The following is a 27,214-nucleotide window of genomic DNA, read 5'->3' as shown; positions in this document are numbered from 1 at the left end:
TTTAATTCGTTTTTATTCTATTTTAAATTTTTGTATTTATGTGTTTTATTCTGTGGCTGTTCACCGCCCTGAATCCTTCGGGAGTAGGGCGGTATATAAATTCAATCAATCAATCAATCAATCAATCAATCAATAAATAAATAAAATTTCTTTAGTTAGGGCAAAGCCTAAATTTGTGGGTACTCTCAGAATGCTATTTTAATGTAATGTATGGTATGTGAGTGTGTGTGTTAGGGGTGATACCGAGACCATTTTCAAAACAGTTCAGGCAAAGAAAGGTTTCAACCTTCTTAACTTCACTAAATTTCCCCATCAACTTTGCTTCCGCGAACCCCGAGAACCGCCCGCCAGAAAAACTCGGAAATTTTCGATAGGAGCCTTTCGGTTGGGGAAAAACGAAGAACGCCCGGTTGCTATAGAGACGCCCGCGCCTAAAGGCTGGCCAATGCGGGTCGGCGGAGAGGCGGAGCTCGCGCCGTCAAGGCCGGCTGTGGGAGAAGTTCCAAGATGGCGGCAATGTAAACAAGATCCGGCGGTAAGTCAGGCTGGGAATTTGAGTGATTTTTTTTTATTGGGGGGGGAGGTGGGGGAAACGAAACTCTATGGTTTTAGGGAACCAAGAGAGTAAGTTGCCTGGGCGGTTTGGTTAAGGCAAAAGCGGCGGTTTTGCACAGATTGTGTATCCAAGCCGTCTCGGTGGCAGACGCGGGTGTGCAATACGGAAAAGATGAGCCCGGCTGACGACGGCTTGTTCTGAAAGAAGCGCCTTAGAGGCTGCTGGCGTTCCTTTCCCAAGTCTGAAGCGTGCTTTGTGACGAGAGTCCTCGAGTTTTGTCCTCCCTCTTTCTTTTCACCCTGGTTTTCCGTTGCTTTTATTGATTGGTCGGTGTGTTGGAGCCATTCAAAGGCCATCGGCGAGGTTCGAGTAAAAGCCGCCAACGGTTGTCTGGGGGAAAAGGGAAATTGGCGTTTAGGTGAGGCGATGGTTGTGCTGCTGCTGTTCTGTAAAAGGAAACTAGATAGAACGAATTAGACATCATCTTCCACTGTCTTCTTAGCATTTCACACTGACTGCATAACATTTTGCGTAGATAAATTGGTGAGGGATTTACCTGCATTGGTGGGATAACCTGCATTGTGGGATAAACTGCATAGGTTAAATCTAGAAGGGGGTGCAATCCAAATGCTGAACCATTTCACACTATAAGGTTTGCTGCAATATACAAAACGAATATATCTATATCATATATGTGTGTGTGTGTGTGTGTGTGTGTGTGTGTGTGTGTGTGTGTGCCAAGATAGGCCTTTATGTGTATTTGTCTTTAGCCAGGTTTTTCCTACATAAACCAAGATTATTATGCAGCCCTAGTTCAGTGAAATCACAATCCACTAGTTTCTAGGCTTTTTTCAGGCAGCCAGCAAGCACCCTGCTGCCCATTGGGTAGTCTCCTTAGTCTCCCAATGGGCAGCAGGGTGCTTGCTGCCTGCCTGAAAAAAGCCTAGAAACTAGTGGATTGTGATTTCACTGAACTAGGGCTGCATAAAAACCTTGCTTTACGTAGGAAGAACCTGGCTAAAGATATACATATCTTTAGCCAGGCATATAAATCAAAATAATAAAAAAAACAAAGTGTGTAATGGAAGAATGTACGCTTGACGATGGCTGTTTTATAATTTTGGACCAAGACCTGTTGCAGTCAATGACAGAGTAGTCTGGAAATAAAAGGAATGCTGATAAAACCTTTCCTTTTCTGCTTTGAAAACATTAAGGTGTTTTCCTCCCTCTGTTGCTGATTATTTCCCTTTCAGATGGGCGTATAAAATTGTAATACCATGAATTTAATGTTGCAGATTGATTGATTGGTGGAGGAAAAGAAATTTTAGTTATACTTACTCCATATGAGCATGTTTGCTCCAAAAACAGGATCCTACATCTGCTCTGTACCTAAGTGTAATAATGCTGGATTTATACCTCTGTGTAGGTTTGCCCTTATAATGAGATTTGAGGCAAAAAAGATAATGTTCTTGTGTGAAGGGGTGTAGACATCTTTATATTCAGGTGTTGCTTTGCTTCTGAAATGTTCATAGGATAATGTGGTTTGATGTCACCTATTGTAATCTGTAGCTATCCTTTTGCATTCTGTGTATTTATAGGATTAGAAAACATCTTGAAATTCTAAACTGGTAAAGTGTTGATTTTTCTTCAGTGAAGCATAAATAGATGTATATTCAAGTTGTGTACCTATCAGAGACTCTTTAACAATAATACAAATAAGTGGTGAATAGGAAAACATAATAGGACAAATTTTTATATAATTGTTTTGTATTGTTTCACTTTTCTAAGTATATTCAGAGTTAGAGACTATCAAGATTCAGCAATACATAATTTTATATACATTTATCAAGTTTAATAGAAATCATTTGGGTTTAAGTTTATTCTTAGTAATGCTACACATGTGAGAAACGCTAACAATTAAAAATTCCATTCAGAAGTAGTAAAAATCAAGAATAAAATTAATGTCTTGTTTCGTATTATGGAACAGAGTAGGAAAGGATTTTAGAGCTCATCTAGTACTTCTTCCTGTTCAATGCAGGATCCTGACAGGTGACTATCAAGCCTCTTATCTGGAGATCTCTAGTCTATGTACCTATCTATCTATATCTAGACTGCACCATAATCTTATGTAATTAAAAATTACCAGAATTTGAGTTTTCTAAAATAAAACATGTAACAAATGGAGATAAATGTTTATAATGTTGCTGTTATAAGTAACAAATATTGAGTTGAGTATTTGTTTTTAAAAGAGTAATAAGAAAACCAAAATGTAGAAATAAGCAAACAGAAAAACATTACTGTAAAAATAAGAGATAAGTCATTCAAAGGAAACCACCAAATATTTTAGAGAGTGCGGTATGGTATTTGTTTATTTGTTGGATTTACATAGCACCAATCTGAACAGTTCATAATGGTCCATAATAACAAAATAGGGCAATAAAAATAAAATATAACTGATAATTCATAAAACAAAACAAAAAAAATCAGTAAAAACAATATAATGCCTCATCTGTAAGCACCATCAACATAGGTAACCTTAAATATTCAACACCATGTGGAATGAATTAGTCTTTGTTAATTTTACAATTTGGGTTAAAATATGTGCCAGTGTAGCCTGAAAAAGAGGAGGCTATTTTATAAAGTGAGTTCCATAACTGAAAAATACTCCCTTCAATTTCACCAGATAACTGAGATGAATAGTTGATAGCATGGTTTTTCCTGGAGAAGATGGTCCTGATGGAACTCAGTTACCAAGCTAAGTTGAGCTTTAATGGTCTGAACCAACACATTGAACCCTATAAACTACCAGCAACCAATGCAATTTCTGCACTATTGGTATAACATGAGGCAGGTGTCCATCTTCTATCAGTATTTTGCACCAAATGTTTTTGAGTAGTTTTCAAAGATTATGCTGTGTTGAACCCTTTGAAATAGTCTAGCTTGGTGGTGATGAGGCTTGGCTACTGTCACTGGGCTCAAGATATGACTACAACTGGAACATCTGCTTAAGCTCGATAGAGGCCTACCTGGCCATATTCTGTGTCTGCCCAAAGAATTAGAGCTTTGCACAAGGATAGCCACAGATATTTTTCAGAGAGAGTGCCATACCATTCACAATTATAACTGAAACAGGCTGAGCCTTAAATAGCTTTCTATGTTCATGGAACAATACAAGGTATTGAGATGATATTTTCCATTCTGTATTTTTTGTCATCATCCATATTTTTTGTACCACACATATACATAGGTACACATAAATTGAAGAGGAACATCTAGAACAACTACAGTATATGTTTTGTTTGAAAAATTGGTCAATCATCATAAATCCATCTAGGGAAAATATGCAATTGCCAACTTTTATACCGTGTTTCCCCAAAAATAAGAGCCTGTGTTATATTTTTTTGAACCCTGAAATAAATGCTTGGCCTTATTGCCATGCGCTCAAAAGCCTCATTGGGTTTATTATCAGGGAATGTCTTTATTTTAGGGGAAACAGGGTAAATATAAAGACAATAGCCAACCTTAAAACTTATTTATGTATAAAAACATTTCTGTACTATACCAAGTTCTTTACAGTACATTTGAAGACCAAAATAAAATTTTGTTTTTCATAACTTGAGAATTTTCTCCTTTTGGAAGTAGGAGATAGGCTTTTCTAGTGGTAGTGCTATTGAATTGGACATTAGTTGTCTTCTTCCAAGGAATTGTTAAAAGACTTCTGAAAATATCAGCAAATATTTAACATTTAATTAATTTCTCTTTTCAGTTACGTTTTATTTTAAATATATAAGCCATGTTGCCTTTTTCTTATTTATATTTCTTATTTTTATTGTATCTTTATCTTTTTTTCTATTATAGTGTAATAATTTATTCACAAGGTTGAGCTTGGATAAATTTTATATTGCACTGTATGATTATTTAACAAGTTTATTTAATAGAGAATGTGCTGTATATTTATTCAATGATTTCAAATGCATCTGATTTGCACTTGTACCTCTTCTTTTTAAAAAATATATAATATGATTCAAAATATTTGTTGTTATAACTGCTAAAACAACAGTACAAACAAATACTTATATAATATCACTATTTACTTGAGCACATTGATATTTTTTTAAATAAATTGTAGGGACTTTTATTGGAGGTCAATTTTAATGTCTTTTTCAGCTGTTTAAACGAAGCACTGTTATTTTTGTAATCCTGTATTTTTCTCAATCCTCATATGGCTAATTTATTCTCATATTCAATTTCCAATAACGAACAAAAAACTAATTTCCAATGATGAATAAAAATGGAAGACTGCAGTGCATCAAATTTTCCTGCTCTCATTTTACACTGGTAAAGATGCCCTAAAGATATTTTTAATAATTTTGCTGAAGATTCCTTCATGATGGTAGTCAGTATTTGATCTTTTCATTTGTATAGATGTGGAGTGGTCTGCTACCTCCTGGTGTGAATGAAGCTGATGTTGCCATAAGTTCAGATGATGAAGAAAGAGTGTCTCTTCCTGAGAGTATCTTAAATGAAAAACAAGAAGAAAAGAAATTCCTAGACAAACAGACTTGTGATCATGAGAAAAAAAATATGGCTGAAAACCAACTTCCTTCTGCAGAAGAACAGGAATGTCTGGCATGCCTTCCTGGAGTTCCCTTAGATATGTGGAATGTAGGTTTGTTTACAACTCTGTATTTAATTGAAACTGAAATATTAGGTTAGTTATTCCTGTTGTGATATCTAGGGACATAATCCTTCTGGCAAGAATAAATTAAATATGTTTTGAATGAAATATAATCCTTTTAAACTTTTCAGTTAAAGTGAAGAAATATTTTAATAACATTGTTTGACAAACTTCTGTCTTAAAGTAAAATTGGAAGAAGTTGTGATGAATTCCCTTTCACCAAACATGTAGGCACTTCAGTGCTTTTACAGTATACTGGAGTATTTTTTAAAATCTTTTTTAAGGTTTTCAAAATTGATTTTCTTTTTTATTGCTGTGTATGTATCTCTGTAGTAATGTTATGGAATTTTTAACTTGCTCATGAATGATTACTTACTATCTTCATTAAATGTATTTCACATTTGTTTGTTAGGCGTTGCATATTTTAAAAACAATTTTGAAGAAATGCTTCAGATATCATCAGGGTAGCATCTCTCCTATTCATTAAACATTCCATTTTTTTCTTCCACGTGAACTTGGAAGAGCTACTTTAACTTCAGAAACTCAGCTTCTTAGGATAGTGTAAAAGACACCAATTACACATAGAAGTTCAAAAGTGGCAAGTTTTATGGTATCTAGAAGCAGATGTGGCTGTCTTATTTATTATAGACAGCTGCTGCATTCACATTCCCATGTGTTCTGAAATGTTGCATAATCATAATGCTCAGTGATGTTATGCTTTTTAAAGGAGAAAATAGAATCCCATTGGCCATGCTTGCTTATATTAACTTTTTGGATCTTAGCTTTTATTTTAGAGTTTCAAAGTCAATGTCTAAAGAACGTCCTTACATAAAAAAGTGAACAGTTTCATTTAATAATATCAAGACAATCCTTGAATATATGAGAGCTGAATTGCGTATGTTCAGTGTATAGTGTAATCATCTTCATTGATTGTTTTGTTATGAATATTGTACTTTTTTGATATTGTGGATCAATTGAAATAATTTGTTATTTTATGCTATCCAACTTACAGTAATGAAACAAAAGTAAAAAAAAAAATCAATTTTCTCTTTCGACAGAAATTTCAGAATCTGAAAAAGAAAAACCTTGACATGAAAAATCAAGAAAAATGTCAAAGAGATAAGCGACAAAAGAGAAAACGTTCTCAAAAAGGTGGTTTGTTTCCAGTTGTTAAAATGTAGGGCACACTACAATAAAGTTTCCAAATAATTTGGTATTAGGATTAGGTAATTTTATAATCACCTTATTGATTTTATGTTATTTGGTTGTTATCTAGTAGAAAAAAAACATTTACTGTAGTCTAGTCCATATTAATGTTTGCCTAATTCCAGGTACTCAGAGAAGCTTTGGCATTTTTTCTAAACCACAGCCTACTTGCAGTAGAACAAATCATGATGGAATTTATGAGAACTTTTTCTAAACTCTTTTGGATAAGGCTAGAGAAGTCGTTCATCACAGAAAATATTCACATGCATGAAATAGATTTATGCATTTTTGTTCATTTATCTAATTTTGCATGTGGTATTTACAGGTGATATCTTATGTTCTACCATGGAGTATGCTGAAAGAGAACAAATATCAATGTCTACACTGCGATTTTCTAAATTTTGATCTTTTTCACTGTTAATTATATTTCAGACATTCTTTTCTGTGTTTTAATGGTTAAACATATAGAATTTTAAAAAGGACTCTTCAGTTGTGGCTTTTGATTTAACATTTAATTTATTTATATGCAGTGCTATTAATCTGGTAATCTAGTGATTCTAGATTCCTCAGCCCCAGGAGTTCTGGGCTACAGTGGACTATGCAGTTTCACATATTTATATTGTATATTGCATTCAAATTAATCTGAACCTTTGTACTAGAAACTTATTAAGCTGATTTGTTTCTGTAATTATTCTGTTTTGGAATAATACTACCTTTGGTAATACCCACACATTGCTTACACAGGAAAGTTGTAGTAAGTCATTATGACTGAAAATATATATCTTCAGCGGTTAATGACTTGTTCCCTGATAGTGCCCTTAACTTTAAAGGGTTTACCTCATTCACACACACCTTTCTCCAATTATGAGGTACTCTTTTGACTGTGTCTTTTATTTATTTAATAAATTTTGCAAATTTATTAACGAAAGCACCAGGAATAATTTTTCTACAAATTATTTGGCTATAGATGCAAAGGCAATGTATAATGAAACTGATTCTGCCATCAGTCCCAACCTTCAAAATGAAACAAAACCTACCTCTGGTTGTATCATTCCATCATTGTCTTGTCTCTTCAGCCATGTGAGAAATACTGTATTTGTCAGATTTCTATTGTAGCTAAAAGTAGTCCTTCCACCACTAGCTTAAAAACCACATACAGCATAACATACTATTCTTCAGATCATATAAGCTTTAATTCCCTCTAAACTTAGGTATCAGTAAATATTTGTGTTTAGTGCTGTGGAAGTAGACTCTGTCTAAGCTGGGATTTAATTTTAAATTTGGTTTTTCACTGTTAATTATATCACAAACATCACTGATTTCATTATGTTTATTACTGCATCAGAATTTAGTCCTAAAACATTTGTATTCGTTCATGAGGAATTTTTCATACTAAATTTTAGAATTTGATTTTTTTTAGGTAAAATGAAAAGCCGTGAAGAAATAACTGAAAGGTATTTCAAAATATGACATGATTATTTAAAATTTATTTTTACATAGTCAAAATGTTCAGCTCCTCTTCATTCTCTTTGAGTGATTAAACAATGGATTTTTGTACAGATCCTTTCAAGATCACTTGATTACTTGAAAAAAATATTACTTCTGCCCATCTGCATAATAGATATGCTTTTGTTTTCATAAAATAGGTATATTCTTTTATATCAAATATACAAATGTAAATAAAATTGAATTGTATTACATCACAAAATAGAAGAATATACAGTTTCTGTAAAATATATACTAATTCTTTACATAAGCCAACAATAAAATTATTAATTCCAATGTTTCATATTATAAAATATGTTACATATTTATATATGTGACTATTTTCTTGTGATGGGATCTAGTCCAACTATTTTCTTTTTTTCTTTCTTTGTAGCCAAGAGTCTGTAAAAGAAAGACACTTCAAAGAGCTCACTCAATATTTTGGAATCAATGATAGGTTTAAACCACTGGAAAGCAAGGAAACTACTCAAAAGGTGATTGCTAGATTTTTTTAAAAAAATTGATTTTAGGCTTGCATTTCATTTGCATTTCATTTCACTGCAATTACATATGAGTGCAATGAATATATATTTATTATTTATTAATTATATATGTTGCCCATCTCACTATCGAGACCTTGGGCAACTTACAGTATCAGAAATAACAAATATAAGGTTAAATATATAGTAAAACATTAGGCATTAAGAATTAAAAAATTATTATTATTATTATTATTATTATTATTATTATTACTATTACTATTACTATTACTATTACTATTACTATTTATTAAATTTATATACCACCCTACTCCCGAAGGACTCAGGGCGGTGAACAGGCAAAAGATAAAATACACATAGTACAAACGTTAAAAACCATATAAAATACATTAAATACTTTGGCCCAAAACAAATTTAAAACACCCCAATTTATAAGACAAATTTAAAAATAGCAATGTGTAAATGAGGTAAGGTGGAATGTTATACATATGCATGCCTACACACAGAATCCATGTAACTTAGCAGCCATCAATTACTCATGCTGATTGCTGTGGCCAAAGTAAAGCAAGAATGGGGGAAATAAAGTCCTTATCCAGGTTGATCTTGTGCTCTTGTTTTGGACTAAGAATGAGTATACAATCTTCTGGTGTTCCATGGTCAGTGATAGATGTCAGTATAAAATGTATATATTCATTTAAAACTTTCACTTTCACACATAAATTGGAAAAACTGTCATTTTATGGATCAGTAAGAAAAAAAGAAAAAACCCCACTTTCAAGCTCATTTAAAAAAGATACAAGTAAAAGAATGATTTTAGAATGACATAAGAATGATTAAGGAAAAAGAAAGACAAGATTAATCAGGTACCACTTCTTAATATAGTATGGGTCATATTGGTTACATAAACATAATTATTCTTCTAATAAACTTAAATTCAGTGTTCTATTCTTTTTTGCCAGTTATTCATCTATGCTACAAATTCAGTAAAGATAAACTAGAGTTTTAGAGATAAAAATCTGACATTCTGTTAAGGTCCTTGATTTGCATTTATGTTTCTTTAACGATGATTCAGAGTTACAACTGCACTGAAAAAAAGTGGTTTACAAGTATTCCTCACAAACACATGGTCACAATTCAGGGACTTGGAAATTGGCATATATTTACAACAGTTTCAGTATTCCTGGGACATGTGATCATCATTTGCAACCTTCCCTGCTGGCTTCCGACAAGCAAAGTCAATGGACAAAACCAGATTTGTTTGATGACCATGTGATTCATTTAATAACTACAGTGACTTGCTTAACATCCATGGCAAAAAAGGCCATAAAATTCAGTACAACTCACTTAACAACCACTTTGCTTAGAAAGGGAAATTCTGGTCCCTGTTGCAGTTATCGCTCAAGGACCATCTATTCACTTGTAAAATCTTAAAATAATTAGGATTTGCTGCTGATTTTTTAAGCTTATTCTTAATGTTTGATTTTAGAAATTAAAAGTTTATCCTTTACCTACATCTGACAATTTACAGGATAAATGAGAGGTGGCATTTTGGAAATCCACTTCCTTGATGAATATAAAAACTAAGATTGCAAAGTTACAATAGAAATTACTATTTTTCATGCAGTTGATGCAAATATACCATATTTTCTTCAGGAAAAGAATTGATGAATCAGACATTGAAATGAAATATTAAGATAAGTTTAAACTAGTTGACATTTTTAAATGCTGAATTTATTCAAAAAGTAAAATGAAAATAATACAAAAGTTTGTTCTTATACAACAGTTCTGTAGCTATCAATAGGGCAGGCTATTCAAATTAGAAATTAAAACCCACTTACAGTCAGATCTGCTTCCAACTTGGATGGAAAACATTCCAGGACTACTCAGTAAGCTTTAAAGTTGGTAAGAATATCCCAAAAAGAATATCCTAATTGCAAGCTACTCAGGGGCTTCTTTTGATAACAAAACTATATGGATTTGTCTTGGAAGTTAGCAGAGTTTGAGCCCTACTCAGTCATAGCTTCCTAATCTACTTTCTTTCTTTCTTAATCTTTTGCATGTGATTTGCTATATATGAAAGTTACAGGTGTGAAGTTCATATTATTTTGGAATTGATAAGATTTTTTAAATACATTTTTATAATGTTCAGTTAAAATTCTAGGAGGACCATTCATTTTTCTCTCTCTTTTTGGTATGTTTTCTAGTCTGGCCTTGAAATCAGTATAGACAAATGTGTAGCTGAAGGTAATATTGCTCAAGCTGAGGAATTAAGTGATAGATTAGCTACTCGAGAGGTAAGTTACAATTTTGCTTTCTTTCAATATGGTAATAAATATTATTAGACAATTTGCAATTCTTTTATGGAATAGTTTTTAAGTTACTATTGTTTGGGAATTGCGGGAGTTATTTGGGAAATCCTGTGGATATATTTTATTTCTTAATTGCTTCTATTGCAATTTGTGGTGCACAAGCCTGGAATAAATAAATAATGTGCCAGAATACAAGAAACAAGTTTTAAATGAATACTTGGATCCAATATATCTAAAGGCCATATGGCCAAGTTGCTCTTCTGATCCTCCTCTAGACACTACTTCTTGCTAAATTTGAATATGCTTCAGTATTATGGGGACCACTGGTATAAAATTGGGAAATGGCAATATATATTGAGCAGTATAAAGTGAAAAAAGAGTTTTTAGTATATAATTTTAGGATTCTTATAAGTGTTCCATAATAATACAAAAGATTGAGGCCACCCTGATTTAACTCTAAATTAAGAAATCCTCTTTACAATCTGATGTCACAGCCTATAAATAAATTACCATAACTGTAATAGATTTTGTTTTTGTATTTAAATGGTAACTCTACTATATTTTATGTATAGTTATCAAATCTATATTTTTCATTAACTGTATTTTACATGAGTTTATTAACTAAACTAATTTTTCAATCTTAATTGAAAGACTGTATAAACCAGTAAAAGATAGTATCAAGGTACAAAGTAAAAGAATACATCAATAATCTGTGCTATTATTCATCGAGCTATGATTATTTAATTGGATTGAAGAGGTGAAGAATTATATGTTTGACCTGATTTAGAAGGATAGCAGGTTTAATGAGAGAAAAACAATCAAAGGTATTATTTGGGAATATAATAAATATATTATTTTATTATGAACTTGGCAACTAAGAGGGAAGGTTTGATATTGTTTATTTCCAGCCTTTTTTCTAATTAATTATCAATATTACTATAAAGTATAATGCAGGTGGTCCTCTATTAATGACTATTCATTCAGTAGTCAACTATTGAAACTTATGACAGCAATAGGTGAATGAATGGTAGTTATGACTGGTCCTTAGCATTCGGGCCAATGCAGCATCCCTATTGTCACATGGTTGCAATTTTCAAATTTCCTGTCAGTGTTCCACAAGTAAAGTCAATGGGGAAGCTGAGATGTTTTGAGTTGTATGGGGTCCTCGCATAATAATAGCTTCCGGGACTACTAGTATTGCCATCACTAAATGAAAGGGTAACATGACATCGTCCTTTATGATTGTTTCATTTACTGATGGCAATTCTAGCCCAAATTGCTTTTGTTAACTGGGGAATAACAGCCCTTATTTTTGTATAATTAACTTTTTGTATAATTAACATTTGAGACACATTTATTATTTTCTTTTATGGGTGGGATGAATAGACAGCAAGTACAGTTATTAATTGTTCTCTATTGATAATTCTAAACAAGGTTGTCAATCTCCTATTTGAGATTCAGTCATTTAAAAAGAATGTTTCCTTACTATCTTTGAAATTCCGAATTCCCAGAAATGTAATCAGTGGCCTGAATATTTGGTAAGATTGTTTGCAGATTTCTATTCTTTTTTTATTTCATATTCTTTAGGTGACCAAATTCCAACCTAAAAAAATAAAGGTTGACTACAAGTTACTAAGTATCACTAATGCTTTTATGTATTTTCCACTTAAAATAAATATATAAATTTCTTGGTATAGTTGTTTTCTTTTGAATTTGATGAATGAATGTTTAGGGGGTAAGTATTCTGTAGAGATCAGGTACAGTTTTGATCACTGATATTTTCCATTCTCAAAAAGCAGTAACGGGAACCTGCTGATAAAGCCTTTGCTTTGAGGCATGGATTCCAGGATGCTTTAAAATGTTTCCTTCCGTAATAAGTGAAACTAATTTTGATGTATAACATTTATAAGCCTGTGAAACAGATAGAGCAGCATGAGTATTTAAAGGGGAAATGAGGCCAAAAATAAAGAAATGGCTAAGAGAAGCTATGAAACATGCCCTGAAGAGCTAAGCAATGCCAAAATACAGCTGTCAGTGTACTATCATTATGTCACAGTGAGAACCAATTTTTATGGAATCAGGTTGCCTGGGAATTGAAGAAATTGTAAATAATATACATAATCCAATAGAAACAGCAGATTGAAACATGAGTAACTTTATTTTACTATGGTGCACTCGATGCAGTTACATTTTAATACACCTGACAATCCTTTTTGGACTGTTATTGTTATTTTGATAATAGTATTGCTAGGATATAGAAATGAATATTCAGAACAGTTTGGGGTGCTTTTTTTTTTTAACAAGTGTGCACTTTTCTTTGAGGTGTCAGGAATTATGAGAATATTTTATTTAATTTCTTCCTAAAGTGAATATTAATAGACTAGTTTACGATATTCTGTGGAAAAACATGTTTTTCCACTAAATTACTATTATATGGCTGGTACATTTTGTTATATTTCTGTGAATTGCCAACCAATAATGCTTACAAAATAGTGAGATAAATATCAGATTTGTTGATATTTTCATTTTCTGTGTATCTTTGTAAGATTTTGAGATACTGTAATGGTTAACTATTCGATGAATATCTTCTTCAAAAGCTTTTGGGGAACCTACTGTATAACAATGTTTGCTGGTTTACCTGTCTTCATGGTCAGTAGTGCTTTTAATATATTCTTTTTTCCAAATTTTATTACATACTACAATATAGAGAAAAAAGCTAATACAAACTACAAAAAATAAAGTAGACAGAAAAAGTAAAAAGTGCAAAAAAGAAAATGAAAGAGTAAAGAAAAGAAAAAAAAGGACTGTAACAAAAAATAAATAAAGAAGGAACTTCCTTCTCATTTCAACTAGTATAAACAATTTAAACAACATTTTCTTTTAAAATATAGGAAACAATCACTTTATTTCATATCCCATCTGTTATCAATAAGTGTATTCTTAAAACCTTGTCATTAAGCCTGGTCAACAAAAGAAGTAATAATGTCTGGTTTAACTTTGATCAAATAGACAAACATTATATTCCTTCCCTTTTAATAATGTTAATATTTAATCCCTTCAAGTAATGTCATAACATATCAGATATAGGTATGGTTCAAAATTGTGTTGACAATTCCAGGGGATAGTAGAATAGAAGACAAAGATTTGGGAAAAGATCTAAAAATACAGAGCCTTGGTGGCGCAGCAGACTAAAGCACCGTTAAGTAACCCCAGCTGCCTGCAATTACTGCAAGTTCAAATCTCACCAGGTTCAAGGTTGACTCAGCCTTCCATCCTTTCGAGGTAGGTAAAATGAGGACCTGGTTTGTGGGGGCAATAAGCTGACTTTGTATAAAAAAGAACACCGCTTGGGGGGGAGGGTGAAAGCCCTACCAAGCAGGTATATACAAGAAGTATGAAGGCTATTGCTTAATGCATTGTAAGCCACCCTGAGTCTCCGGAAAAGGGCAGCATATAAATCGAACCAATAAATAAATAAATAAATAAAATTGGTATCAAGATATCAAGATCTGAAAATTGAAATTAAATGACTATGATGTTAAAATGGCCATGATAGTCCCAGTGGTTATCAGCACACTGGGTGCCATACCCATAAATCTTAGAAAATCTACCCATTGACAAAATTTCCATCTATCAATTGCAAGATGCTACATTGCTTGGATCTGCTCGTATAATGCACCAATATATTATGGCATCCTAGATTCTTGGAAAGAATTTGAAACATCTGAAAGCCAACATCAATTAAACAAGCAGCTGTGACTTCACATTATTGTGAATATTAACCTTCAGTAGGCAGTATTTTAGATGGTTGTGGGGCATTTGTATTCTGAGGAAGATGAGAGCTAGAGATTCAGTTATATTGGACAGGTCTCATTAGAGGAGCCAAACAAAGAGTGTTTCTCCCATAAGCAATATGGTGAGAAGTAATTTATACCAGATCAGTTGTCAGTTGGGTCAATAAGGACTTTGCTGGGTGTTCCTGGATATCGGGGGACAAATGAACTACAGGATTCAGGACTGTTGGTTGTCGAACAAGGACCAGCAGCGGTGGACTACTGGAAAAAAAGTTGTGTACCCGCCACAATGATACAAAGAATGAATACAAAGAAATAGTGATCTGTTATTAATATTTTAAAGAAATACTATCTGCCCACAAGCCAGAACTGATGGGAATAATAGAAGTAATAAAAAATGAAGAAGCGCAAGTATTCTGGAACTTTAGAATTCAAACAGACTTGCCACATAATACCTCAAATTTAACAATTTTCAATAAGAAAAATAAAAAGTCCATAAAGAGGACATTGCAGTACCAAGCTATAGTAGAATAAAAGACAAAAATTAGAATTATGGCAAAAGAAAACAAAGATAATAGTAATAGGTACTTTGTGTACAATCCCAAAAGCTCTGGAGCACCATTTGAATATCATTGGTATTGACAGAATCACTTCAGCCTGTTGCCCATTGCAAAAGGCAGCTTTATATGGAACAACCTAGATCTTGGGACAGTATTTTTAACACCATCAAACAACATCTGCTTGTCACAGATTTTTGAGAAGGACTCCATGGTAGATAAAATGTCATATTCAATCTAAATACCTGCTTGACTGTGCTGCTAACCATAATAATAAGATTATGGTCTTTGGTGTGTTGTTAAAGTGATGTCCTAGAAAGCTAGTCATGCATTAACTATGAAAACCAGCTGGATGACTTTGGGCAGGTCACCTTTCTGTAGCCCAGTCCACCTTAAGGTTTGTTGTTGTGGGTAAAATAGAAGTAGGAAGGAGTATTCCAAATATTTGTAACCTTGAATTACTTATAATAACTAGAGTAATAAAATAATACAGGCAGGATAAAAATCAAATCTCTGGTGATCCCAGTGGTTATCAGAAGACTGGGTATCATACTAAAAGATCTTTGACAGCACTCAGAAGATCAGCACATTGACAAAATATCCATCTGTCAATTACAAAATACCACATTATTGAGATCTGCACATATATCCACTAGTACATTACACATCCTAGATCCATGATGATGAACCTATGGCACACATGCCACAGGTGGCACGCAGTACCCTCTCTGTGGGCACACAAGCCGTCACCCCAGTTCAGCTCTGCCATGCATACGTGTGCGCGTCCTGCCAGCCAGCTGGTCATGGGGTCTCTTCTGCACATGCGTGGGGGGGTGGGACATGTGCGGGGCCATGTGCACATTGCATTTTGGGGCTTTAGGTGCGTGTACATTTGCGTGCACACTCAAATGCTTTGGGCACTCAGTCCGGAAAAGGTTCGCCATCACGATCCTAGGTTGTTGAGAAGAACTTGATGTATCTGAAAATCAACACCAGTTAAAGAACTGGCAGATGTAATGTCACATTGTTATAAATAACAATAACAACAACTTCCTTTTTATAAAGTTTGTTATTTCTTGCTTGGGGACAAGTAGTATTTTATGCATCACTATTATTACTTTGTTATGCTGCTGCTTGTAATAAGTGTGCAATTGTCTCACAGCAGCTAATCGGTTGGTCCACTGTTTCTTCAGCTTCTTTGCAGAAATGGTATTTATTGACTATTGATGTCTTCTCCATTCTGGCTTTGTATGCATTTGTTCTTAAGGCTTGCTCTTATGCAGCCAGAATTAGCCTCACTGTTTTTTGCTTCAACTTTCCTGCTCTTAGCCATTGCCAGAGCTTGTTGTTATCTGATTTACATGCAGTTTTTTTTTAAAAAAATTCAGTGGCCCTGTAATATTTTCCTTTGCCATGTCTCTTCTCTATTCTTTATCTGGTCTTTCTTTTAGGCCATTTTCGTCTCTGGTATTCGGTAAGCCTTCATGATATACTAGCTTCAGTTATCTTCTTCAAATATTCTTCCAATGCCCTTTTTTTCTTCTTCAACTATCTGGTGTTTTTGCTACATGCTACGCCCATTTTCATTACTAACCTTCTTGACTTCAGTGTGCTTGATGTTCTCAACCTGAAGGTATTTGTAGCAATCTTTTTCATCCAAACTCTTGATATTATTTTCATAGGGCATCTTGATTACTTCAGTTTTCACTATTTTCTCACCTGTTGTTGATAAGGGTGGCACATTTGTCCAATTGAACAATTTGATCTTAAATCAGTGGACATTTTGTTTTGTAAGAACCTTTTTGTCACTAGAGCTTTTTACCATTTCTATTGATGGTGATTACTTGCTCTTATTTATCTCAGTTCAGTCATGACACATATTTTATTTGCCTTTTTTGCATGGCATATAATTAATCTGATTATAGGATTTTCTGAAGTAGTGGAAAATGTGGCATAGATGAATGGCAAGCTCTGCCAGAAGTGCTGTCTTAACTAGTTGAAAAGATGGTCCCTCCTGGGAATGATCCACTTTTACTGGCCTTGGCCTTGTTCCAAGCTGGGCAGGGCACATTGGCAAAGCTGGGCCTCTTCCAGGAAGGTGATCACTGAATTTCTTGGGGAGTAAGGAGGGTTTGTGTATCTTGTTAGCAAGTTTGGCTTTCATGGAAATGACCTCATCACCATCTGTGATTGACTGTGCCCGAGTTGTGGCTTGCTGGCTAGTATTTATATTGGGAGAAACAGCAGAAGTAGGATGACATAAAACAGAGAAAGTATATCTGTAGTCTTGCTATCTCATTTTTACTTTTAAAGCAGTAAATTTGAGCCATGTTAATCTGGTGACCATTCATTCATTATCAAGACTTGTATCTGCCCCATCATATAGAATTTAAAAGTAAGATCAGCCTGAGCCAATATTTAGAATGCTGAAAACTGAATTAAGGCCTTAATTGTATTTGCAGGAACAGCATGCAAATGTAACATTCCATTAGCAAAAGAGAGGGCTTATGGCTAGCCACATTAAAGAAGCTGAGAAGTGAAAAAGTGAATGAAGCCCAAAGTATGTTAGCCTTGCTAGCTCCAAAAGAGCTCTAATAACCCTAGAGTTTAATGCAGTGGTAAATCTTATTTGCTGGTTGCTCATAATAATGATAGAGAGCCTATCACAACACTCAAACATCCCCCCAAGATATGGAACTGAGGTTGTAATATTCCGTGTTGTTTGCAAAAATTCTGAAAGCAGCAGAAAAAGCTGTGGAATCTCTGAAAAGCTTTAGAGCCAGTCAGTTCAGTTTGTTCCTTTAAAGCAGCTACCCATTTTAGTTTGTGAATCTCCTTCGGTGGAGTGGTATGATTGAGGCTTCCTTAAACCAGATAACCCAATCAAGCCTTATACACCCCAATTATTAGTTGCTGCTATATGGATGCTTTAAAAAGTCAAGGGATATAAAAAATGAAACCAGTCTTGCAGATTTCTAAGATGAAACATTTTGCTTGTGTGATGCCATAAATATAAGTAACCTGCAGGTTTGCTATATTTTTGCTTTTTGTCTTTTGGTTAAAAAATAAATACTGTATCTTGAAAAGAAAAAAAAATCTTATTTGATTCCCTGTCAAGAAACTTGATAGGTTAATTCTTCACATGTCTGCTCAGAAGTAAATTATATCAGGGGTTACTCTTAAGTAAATGAATATAGAATTGCATTCCAAATTACTTTAGTTGTTGTTCTCCAAATACAAATAATACTATCAAAACTGTTCTAAACGTCAGCCCAGCGCTTTCTGACATTTGGTATGAATGATTTCACAATTATTATTTTTTGAATATGCTCTTTATTTTTGTTTGAAATAATTCAAATTGATTTGTGTATTCTATCATAATTCATAATTTTTACATTTTTTCTGTTGACTTTTACTCACCTTGTTGATATATAAATTTCTATGCTTGATAGCCATTTATAATATCCTATCAAAATTTAAACTGTCTCCCACTTTAAAAGAATCAATAATCAGATTCTGTTGCAGTATTTAACATGGAGCACAGTGTGGCAATTCACAGCTAGAAGCCCACAGAAAGCTAATACTCCTATACATTATACCTTCTATCTGAAGTGTTTATGTAGAAGAATTTTGTGACACATAATTTAATATAGAAAAAATATTTAAATTTATATGCCACAATTTCAGTAAAAATAATGCTTGAAAGAAACGATTTATATAATATAGAGAAATATAGAGTTTATTATTTTTAAGAAAAAAGTCATTGTTAAAAAACATGAAAAATGTATATTAATATTTTAACTGTTCATATATTTTAATGACAGAACTATATATAACTTTCAAATTATTTATTATATTGTGGAAAGAATTATGGACAAATACTGCACTGTATTGTTAATTATTCTGCCTTCTTAATCCAATCGTTTTCTCTTTATCAGGGTGTTTTGTCTTAAACTTTACTATATGACAGGGGTTATCACCTATGATTGTATGCATGTGCCCTCTTAATTATGTATATCTTTTTTAACAAACCTTTAAAAAATTCAAATGTTACAAGTCTAATTAAAGAGACAAAGCACAGTTTATACTGTAGATTTTTTCTGCAGTTCAATTAATCAGCATGTTTTCTCTTTTAATTAAAACCATTTTAGTAAATTAAAGCCCACAGCAAAACACATATATAATTTGTTTGTAATTAGCTCTTAATTGGTGGTAGTTGAAGCTTAGCACCCTTGGTTTCTTTCTTCATGATTGCCATTTTATTAGCAGCCAGTCATTAATTAATCTTTTTTTCTAATTAGCTTATAAAACTGTTGATGGCACATTATTGTAAATGTGATTTTAAGTTCAAAGCTTGTTAATAAGCTTTCTTACTTAGAAGAACAGAGATAAAGAAATTGCTGAAAACAGTACTACAGTTCTTTTTTTAAAAGCAGCCTTTCTTACAAGGGAACTGTAAAACATCTAACAGCTTATGGTTAATTTTTTTATTTTTTTATGAATGGAAGAATTTATTCGCATTAAAATATTTTAATAAAAAGAAAAGCTAAAATATGTGAACAGTGTTGTGTTTTTATATTTTAATATAAATATCCAGCAGTAGAATGTATTTTGATACAATAAATAGCAGTAGCACACAACAAAGAGATTGGAGTATTTTGAAGTTGAACAAACAATTGGGAGATTATCATTTTCTCTTCAAAATCAACTGAGATTCTTGTTTGCTTTATATATTTAATATACATCAGTAGTGGATAACATTCCATAACATAAAAGGGGAAAATCATTGCCAAAGGCTGAATCTGAAATAACTAGATTCATATTTGATGAGAAACTGTAATACAGTATTAAAAGGCTGTTTGGTTTGATAGACCACAGGATGCTTCAGGACCTGTTAGAATAGAGATGTTCTGCTAAAACCCCTTTGGGTTTAGCCTTTTATAGAACAGATCTTATATGACATTTTTGATTTAGCTTTGAATGTTCCATCGAATTATTCTTATCCTAGAGTGTGTATATTACAATAGGTCTTTGAAATAAATCTTTATCTCTAACTGCCTGGCTGTTTCACTGTTTGTCTGTTGCTTTTTTTGAATTTGATACCACTAAGGCCCAAGGAGGTAACCAAAAGGTAAAATACAAGGAAATATTTATAAAGTCAGCCACAATTTTAAAAAGTTATGAGTCAACTAAAGACCAGCCTAAGCAAAATAGCATTGTTTTACTCCTGGAAATAAGCCAAGATTATTATTTATTTGCTATTATTTATTAAATAATAAATATAAATTATTTATTAAATTTATATACCACCCATCTTTCCAATAAGGCAGCTCTGTGTACACAAATTTCCAAAAGGAATGAGTTTCATGGCTTTTACTTTATTGTAATAGTTAGCTTCCATACTTCCATGTCCTAATTTGATTGGCACATAAATGGTAATTCTAGAAGACCATTTCTAGGGGATATCATGGCCCATACAGCTCATGAATGTTTCATCTTTAAACATTTTCAACAAACATCAATAATTTTATAATGTTTTCTGGAAGTTTAAGTTAAATATTTTTGCAGCTAAATAAGATAATGTATTTTCTCTCTGCCTTAACTTTATTTACCATTTGAACTTCATCTGTTTTATAGTTTTTTTTTAAAAAAAAGAGGAAGGGGCTTTATGGTGCTGTTCAAGGAACACTAGAGAGGGATAGATGACAAGGAAAAAATTAAAAATTGGATAAAAAGTAAATGAATAATGTCATATTACTAAAAAGATGAGAGGCTAATTTGTGCCGACTTTTTGCTAATTTTGTTCAAGCCTTAAAATGAGGAGCTGTCACCCGTTCTGTGTAGCACTGATGACAGTGCCAATGATCCATGAAATAAGCTGCCGCTGGCTTTGTTCTGATAAGAATGAACAAATCTGCACAATGTACGGCTCCCTGAATCTCATTTTCATACTTGCATGCAGGCTAAAAGAAATAAGCTGTTTGCAGGCTTGATTAATCAGACATTTGAGGGGGTTTTGTCTCTTTGATCTCTTTCGTCTCCTAGGTAACTTGCTTGACATTAATGTTGAGCTTGAGTAAAGACAATCAGGAATTGTAGACCAAACTGATATAAAAATTAAAGACTTTAGCACTTTAAGTACTTCAGTAATGGTTCCGCTTTACTTTAGAAAACATCTGTTTTCATTTAATTAAAGAACAAAAGTGAATAGTATGAATATTTTATATAGAAACCTGTTATTCCACACATAGACACAAAACAACTTTAGTATGATAATCGGCCTTTTAAAAAAATAAATACCTTCAAACTGTTTGACAGAAAATGAAGATTTTAAAAATTGTCACCAGATACTCTTGATAGCTATTTAGCTTTTCTTTGTGAAAATTAATGGATAGGAAATTTGTGCTCTGCTCTTTAAGCTGCTAGAGCAAGATTTCTGAAATGATTATCTTTGAACTTCAATATGAATGAATGCTTTTTACCTCATAGAAAACTTACTTGATTAAAAAAGTTTGCCTCTTAAAAATGGTAATGAAGATGAATCACTATATCAACATTACTCCCAATACAACTTCCACATATTAAACCTATAAAATTGACAGGATTTTTTTTTTAAAAAAAATATGTCGCAATGCGTTTGCTTGAGGTTATGCAGACGCTTTTACAAATCTTCCAAGTGGCTGTAAAGATGAATGCCTCAAGGGTCTAGCCAGGGCCCTGCTTTTCCAACCAGCTAAAGCCCTTATCTTAAATCCAAGCAAAGTACCATTAATCTTTTTGAAAGACCTTTTATGGCTTTTAATATATCCCAAATTAGAACATTTTACACCCTTGGTTCCTGAAATGTGGTGATAAAAAGCCTTTAGAGCTTAATTTTCTTTACTGCATGCTCTGACCAATTTGCAGTTCTTTGTGATAATGTTTAGACACCTTAATTAAAATGCAGCAAAATATTGGATGTTCTATATGGAAAATGCTGATACTTTGACTACATAAGAAAATGTTGTATGTATTTTTATTCATGTTTTATTGCTTCTTATAGCATTGCAGCTTGCTACGTTATCTGATGACCTTTTTAAAAAAAGTATAAAACCTATTGACCAAGATTTGGTGGGCCCTGTTAAAATGGGAAGTGAAACTACATGCATGAGTGTATATAGAAGCATAAAATGTTTGTTTCACTAAGGCATAGTCATAGTGATTTATTTTATGCACTTTCTCTGCAATTAATTTGCATTTGTCTTTTAAAAGTTACTTTTGATGTTCTGTAATATCTTTACTGCAATAGGAATATCACTTTTATTTCATTATTAAATTCTCAGGACATACTTTTCCTTCTCTAACAATCTGTACCATTTTAAGCCCTTTTTAATCTATGCTTTGATAATTGAGTTATTTTATTCTTAAGAAACCAAAACAAAAGATAGCAACGCAAAGAATTTATATAAGCCCTATTAGTGATATTGAAAGACAGAAGAGCTGCTGCACTTGTAAATCAATGTAAATGCTTGGGTCTACATCATAATTAGATATCTAATATCTATTAGATATTATTATCTTTTCAGTCTAATAGCGGAAATATGGGAATATGGAAATGAAATTTCAAAGTATAACATGTGCCGGGGTAATGAGTCCTGTATATTTGGGTTAATAGTTGATACTATTACTATATGTATATGAACTTTTAGTTCATATAGTATATAGTATACTATATACTAAATGAACTTTTATCTAAGAATAAGTCTCATAAAACTCAGTGGACATAATTTTTGTTAGAGTACAGGTAGTCTTTGGCTTAATGAATATTTGAATTTATGATGGACCAATTTGAGGGATCCTTATCCCTCCAGATTCAAAGCTCCAATGGCCATCCTCCTTTCCCACAGTCACATGACTGCATTCAAGGTGCTTGGCAGCATCACAAAATCACATAACCACATTTTACATTGGTATTGCCAAAAACCAGAATTTACTTCTGGTTTTCAGCAAAACTGACCCCATAGGAAACCATTGTTTTGCTTAAGAAACATAGCATGCACTTAATGTCCGCTTCAAAAATCATAAAATCAGTTCAGTCATGGGTGAGGGTGACCCAATTAATTATGATCATGATTACAACCATGAGGAGCATGCTCCATTAAGTTCAAGGATATCTATATAACATCTATTTTATTGTTCATGAAGAAGAATTCCTTAGTGTTATTGTAACAAATATTTTATCTAACAAAAATAAAAGTGCACAGTAAGCTGCAAAATATATTAATTATTGAACAACAAAGAAATTTAATTCTTTTCATCTGGGAGCCTTATTTGATAAACCATTTTTAAAAGATTTTACTATTTGTAATTAGAAAATAGATTGAATGCAATTCATTAATGTATTAGTGATGCAGTTATATTCATCAAACCTCCACATACAGTATTTTTTAAAAAACCATTATTCTGCATAATATTTGAGGAAAGCCATTTATAGAGCACTTCACTCCATTTGTTCACTCTATTTGTATTGTTTTGAAGACTTCAGGAAAAAGCTTATGTGACATCCTTAGACTTTATGATACTTATGCTAGATTTGTTGTGGAAACAATAAACATGAGTTCCTGGTCTAAAATGAGTTTAATGATCCAGGTTAATGATACTGTATATTAAACATTTCCCTCTGAACCAAAATTGCTCAGCTGATGTAGCCCTCTAGTGTTGGCAAAAGACTCTCAATCCTTTCCATTAAAGTTCATCATTCATTCCTTTCATAATAAGTTTTTTCTTTGAGGTATAGGTACTCCTCAACTTACAACAGTTCATTTAGTGTCCATTCAAAATTACAGTGTCACTGAAAAAAGTGATTTTTGACCATTTTTCATACTTACGACCATTGCAGCATCCACATGGTCACCTGATCAAAATTCAAACACTTGAAAACTGACTCATATTTATGATGCTTGCAGTGTTGTGGGGTCATGTAAATCACATTTTCAACCTTTGCAAAGTCAATGGGGAAGCCATATTCACTTAACAACCATGTTACCAGCTATAGTGATTCACTTAACAACTGTAGCAAGAAAGGTCATAAAATGGGCAAAATTCAATTAACAAATTTTGGGGTCAATTGTCATAAGTAAAGGACTACCTGTATTCATAAAACTGCAGGTTTATAGTACAGGAGCTGTTGTATCTACAATATTAATTATGAAAATTTGAGATAATGAGATTTATCAGTTAATGAAGTTCCAGGATGAAATCACTGTTTTTATGTAGTGTTAAGAAATATATAGGAAGACAGTATGGCGTTTTTAAAGGGAGACTGGCAACATAAGCAAAATGATTATATGGTCACGTCCTCCCAAACATTGGCATGGTTGCTTCTGGGGTTCTTTGTATAGAGAACTAATGAAATAAAACTGCACCAGGATTGGATGTTCAGTGAAAGATACATTGGATAGGTGAGAAAATCCCTCAGGGCGGTTGCACAAAATCTTTGGGAGAATGGGATTACTTTGATTTGATAACACATTTTTTTCATGCACAGCCTGAAATAGACAGACAGACTTGTCTTCTAATTGTAAAATAAATGATAGGTGGGGTTATTCTTGAGGAATATAAGATTGATTTTCTGCATTTGGATATGTATATGCATATAAGTGAATATTTATATAAAACACATACCGTATTTTTTTGGACTATAAGATGCTCCGGACTATAAGATGCACCTAGCTTTTGGGGAGGAAAACAAGAAAAAAAAAACCTGCTTCTGCCTCCCAGCAATTTGCCTCCTTGCTGCAAACAGCAAACTGCCTGGTCAGTTTCAGCACAGCCTGATTTAGCACGAGCAGCAGCGGTTGGATCTGCCTCCCAGAAAACCGCCTATCAGCTGTTCCAGGCTGTGGAGATTGCCACCACTCATTGCCGCTGTTGCCGCCCATTGCCGCTGCTGCCTATCGCGGCCTCCCTATGCCCAATTTTCAGGCCCCACATGTCTGCTTTTGGGCTCTGTGCATCCCGTTTTTGGCCCGCTCCAGGCAGCGGGGATTGCCGTCGCCTATCCCAGCCGCCTGGAACGGGCTAAAAATGGAATGTGTGGAGACTGAAAAAGGGGTGCGTGGAGGCTACAATAGGCAGCAGCAGCAACGGGCAGTGAGGGTGGCGATGGGTGGAGGCGATCCTAAATCAGGCTGTGCTGAAGCTGACCAGGCTGTTTGCTGCAAGGTGTCAAATTGCTGGGAGGTAGAGGCCGAAAGGTGGGGCTGACAGGTGGGCGGGGCTTTGGCAACATTCGCTTTATAAGACGCATAGACATTTCCACCCACTTTGGGGGGGGGAGTGTGTTTTATACACTGAAAAATTCGGTATGTATATTTATGCTAGCATGCACTAAATGTTTCCCCTTTTTCTCCTAATTCATCATATATGTTCCATCATGTATGTAGCTCTTCTCTAATGGCTTTGTATATCTTTCCTCAAGTTCGCCATTGAACAGCTTGTTTCTATGAAAAATATGAACCAAGAATAACATATTTACTGTTTACATTAATACTGATTAAAAACATAATTTGATGATAACTTTTGGTTTTTTCTTGCTTGTCTATATTCCCTTCATACATTTTTCATATTCCAACCTTTTGATGTCTTCCAGAACTCCTCTTTTAGTGTATCCAACTTAAGAAAGTCAGAAAATTCCAGTCATAGAGCTATTCATGCCTAGTTCCCAAGCATTATATGTATAAGGAAAACTCAAGGGCCATTTTGATAGTAACAGATAAATTTGTATTATAAAGTCCCCGTTGCCTCATTTTCAGCTGGAAGAAAACTAAAAGCTTAATATGTATAATTTCAGTCAGCTAATATTAGCCTACCATGAGTATTGCTAGCTTCAATTGTAAGCTTTTATAGACTTTTAGATAAATAATACACATTTACTTCACAAAATCAGAACTGACCACACCATCCACTGAATATAAGTAGACAGTTTCCATGGTAGATAAAGGACAAATTTGATCCATGCAAACATTGCCTAAGTATGTTCTTAAAAAACTGTTTTTTCTTTATCTAATTTAGTTTTGCTAACTTCTGTGGACTTACTTATATTCTTTTTTTCTTAGCTTGGTGTGAAAATTGCAAAAGCTGTTGCTTGCCGAAATTTTGTGAAAGCCAAGCAAGATGTAGAGGTTACTCAAGAGGCCCGAAAAAAGAAAAAACTTGCCTGGGGGTAAGTAAGTGGGCATCTCTTTTTGCAGCTAGCTGATTATTTGACTTAAATGTTTTTCTTCTTGAGCTTGATCCATATTTGTTTAATTTTAAACGTGGCTCTTTCTTTGAATAGTTTATCTATTTTGTGTAGGATTTTTAGTGCAACTGACACATTATTCAAATGTTTATACATTTCCTTTTTCATTGCTGGAGTATTAAAAACTTAGTTACAATTTAGACATTGCTGCTAAATGAAATGTCACTGAAAATTCCTGAAGTGTACTTCAGTGGAAACTGACATATACTTGTATTTCTTTATAGTTTTGAAGCAAAGAAAAGATGGGAAACAAAAAGCAACATGGGATACATGTAATTAATTCTGTCTAGGAAAGCTGAAAATTATAAAGCCGGGGAAAAGGTTTGTTAATATATATGGTGCATAAATTATAAATTTATTTGTTTTATTTTGTAATGTTTCTGCTGCTGAATGAGTCATAGAACAATTGCTTTCCCTTCCATATGTTACTATATTTAGGCATTCTACCTTCAACCTTTTAAACATTTCTGTCTTTTTCATCACACAAAAATTCAAGCTATAAATTGTTTTATCAAAAATTATTAAGATTAAAAATATACCAGCTTTATTCAGTTATTTTTATATTATTTATTTATTCATATTAATATAAATATATTGTCTCAATTAAAATTACAATAAGTTAAAATTCCTGTTTCCTGAAAACATAAAGTAAATTTTCCATTAATTTCTGTAATATATTTCATTTACATTTCTCTTATTATTTATTTACTTAGGACATTTATGTAGCCACCCACCTTAAAACATGTGACTCCGGGCAATGTATTAATTAATTAAATAAACAAAAATTCAGAAGAAAAAAAGTACATGCTACTAAAATAAAATAAAAACCCTTAAATGGCTACCAGAAT

The 27,214-nt window shown here is 33.2% G+C and overlaps 1 protein-coding gene across 7 annotated transcripts in view; it reads left to right on the top strand.

Annotated features, from left to right (window-relative positions):
- The first annotated feature begins 445 nt into the window (after positions 1–445).
- The window catches only part of FAM204A (family with sequence similarity 204 member A), a 35,198-nt gene continuing 8,429 nt past the window's right edge, over positions 446–27,214 (top strand). For 3 of the 7 annotated variants that reach the window (XM_087872938.1, XM_087872939.1, XM_087872940.1), the window contains exons 1-8: positions 446–535; positions 4,982–5,221; positions 6,293–6,386; positions 7,861–7,894; positions 8,320–8,419; positions 10,630–10,719; positions 26,182–26,288; positions 26,591–26,687. In XM_087872938.1, coding sequence (XP_087729064.1) covers positions 446–535; positions 4,982–5,221; positions 6,293–6,386; positions 7,861–7,894; positions 8,320–8,419; positions 10,630–10,719; positions 26,182–26,288; positions 26,591–26,642 — 807 coding nt within the window. In that variant the 3' untranslated portion in view covers positions 26,643–26,687. Of the gene's footprint in view, positions 536–610; positions 975–3,239; positions 3,404–4,803; positions 4,895–4,981; positions 5,222–6,292; positions 6,387–7,860; positions 7,895–8,319; positions 8,420–10,629; positions 10,720–26,181; positions 26,289–26,590; positions 26,688–27,214 lie in introns of those variants that run through there. The other 4 variants (XM_087872941.1, XM_087872943.1, XM_087872942.1 and 1 more) reach the window with 3 other exon arrangements.

The sequence above is a fragment of the Pantherophis guttatus genome, chromosome 6, assembly GCF_059756535.1.
Source record: "Pantherophis guttatus breed Tessera chromosome 6, ASM5975653v1, whole genome shotgun sequence".
Classification (NCBI taxonomy): domain Eukaryota; kingdom Metazoa; phylum Chordata; class Lepidosauria; order Squamata; family Colubridae; genus Pantherophis; species Pantherophis guttatus.
The sequence above is the reverse complement of the archived record's forward strand: the minus strand, read 5'-3'. Positions and strand labels throughout refer to the sequence as shown.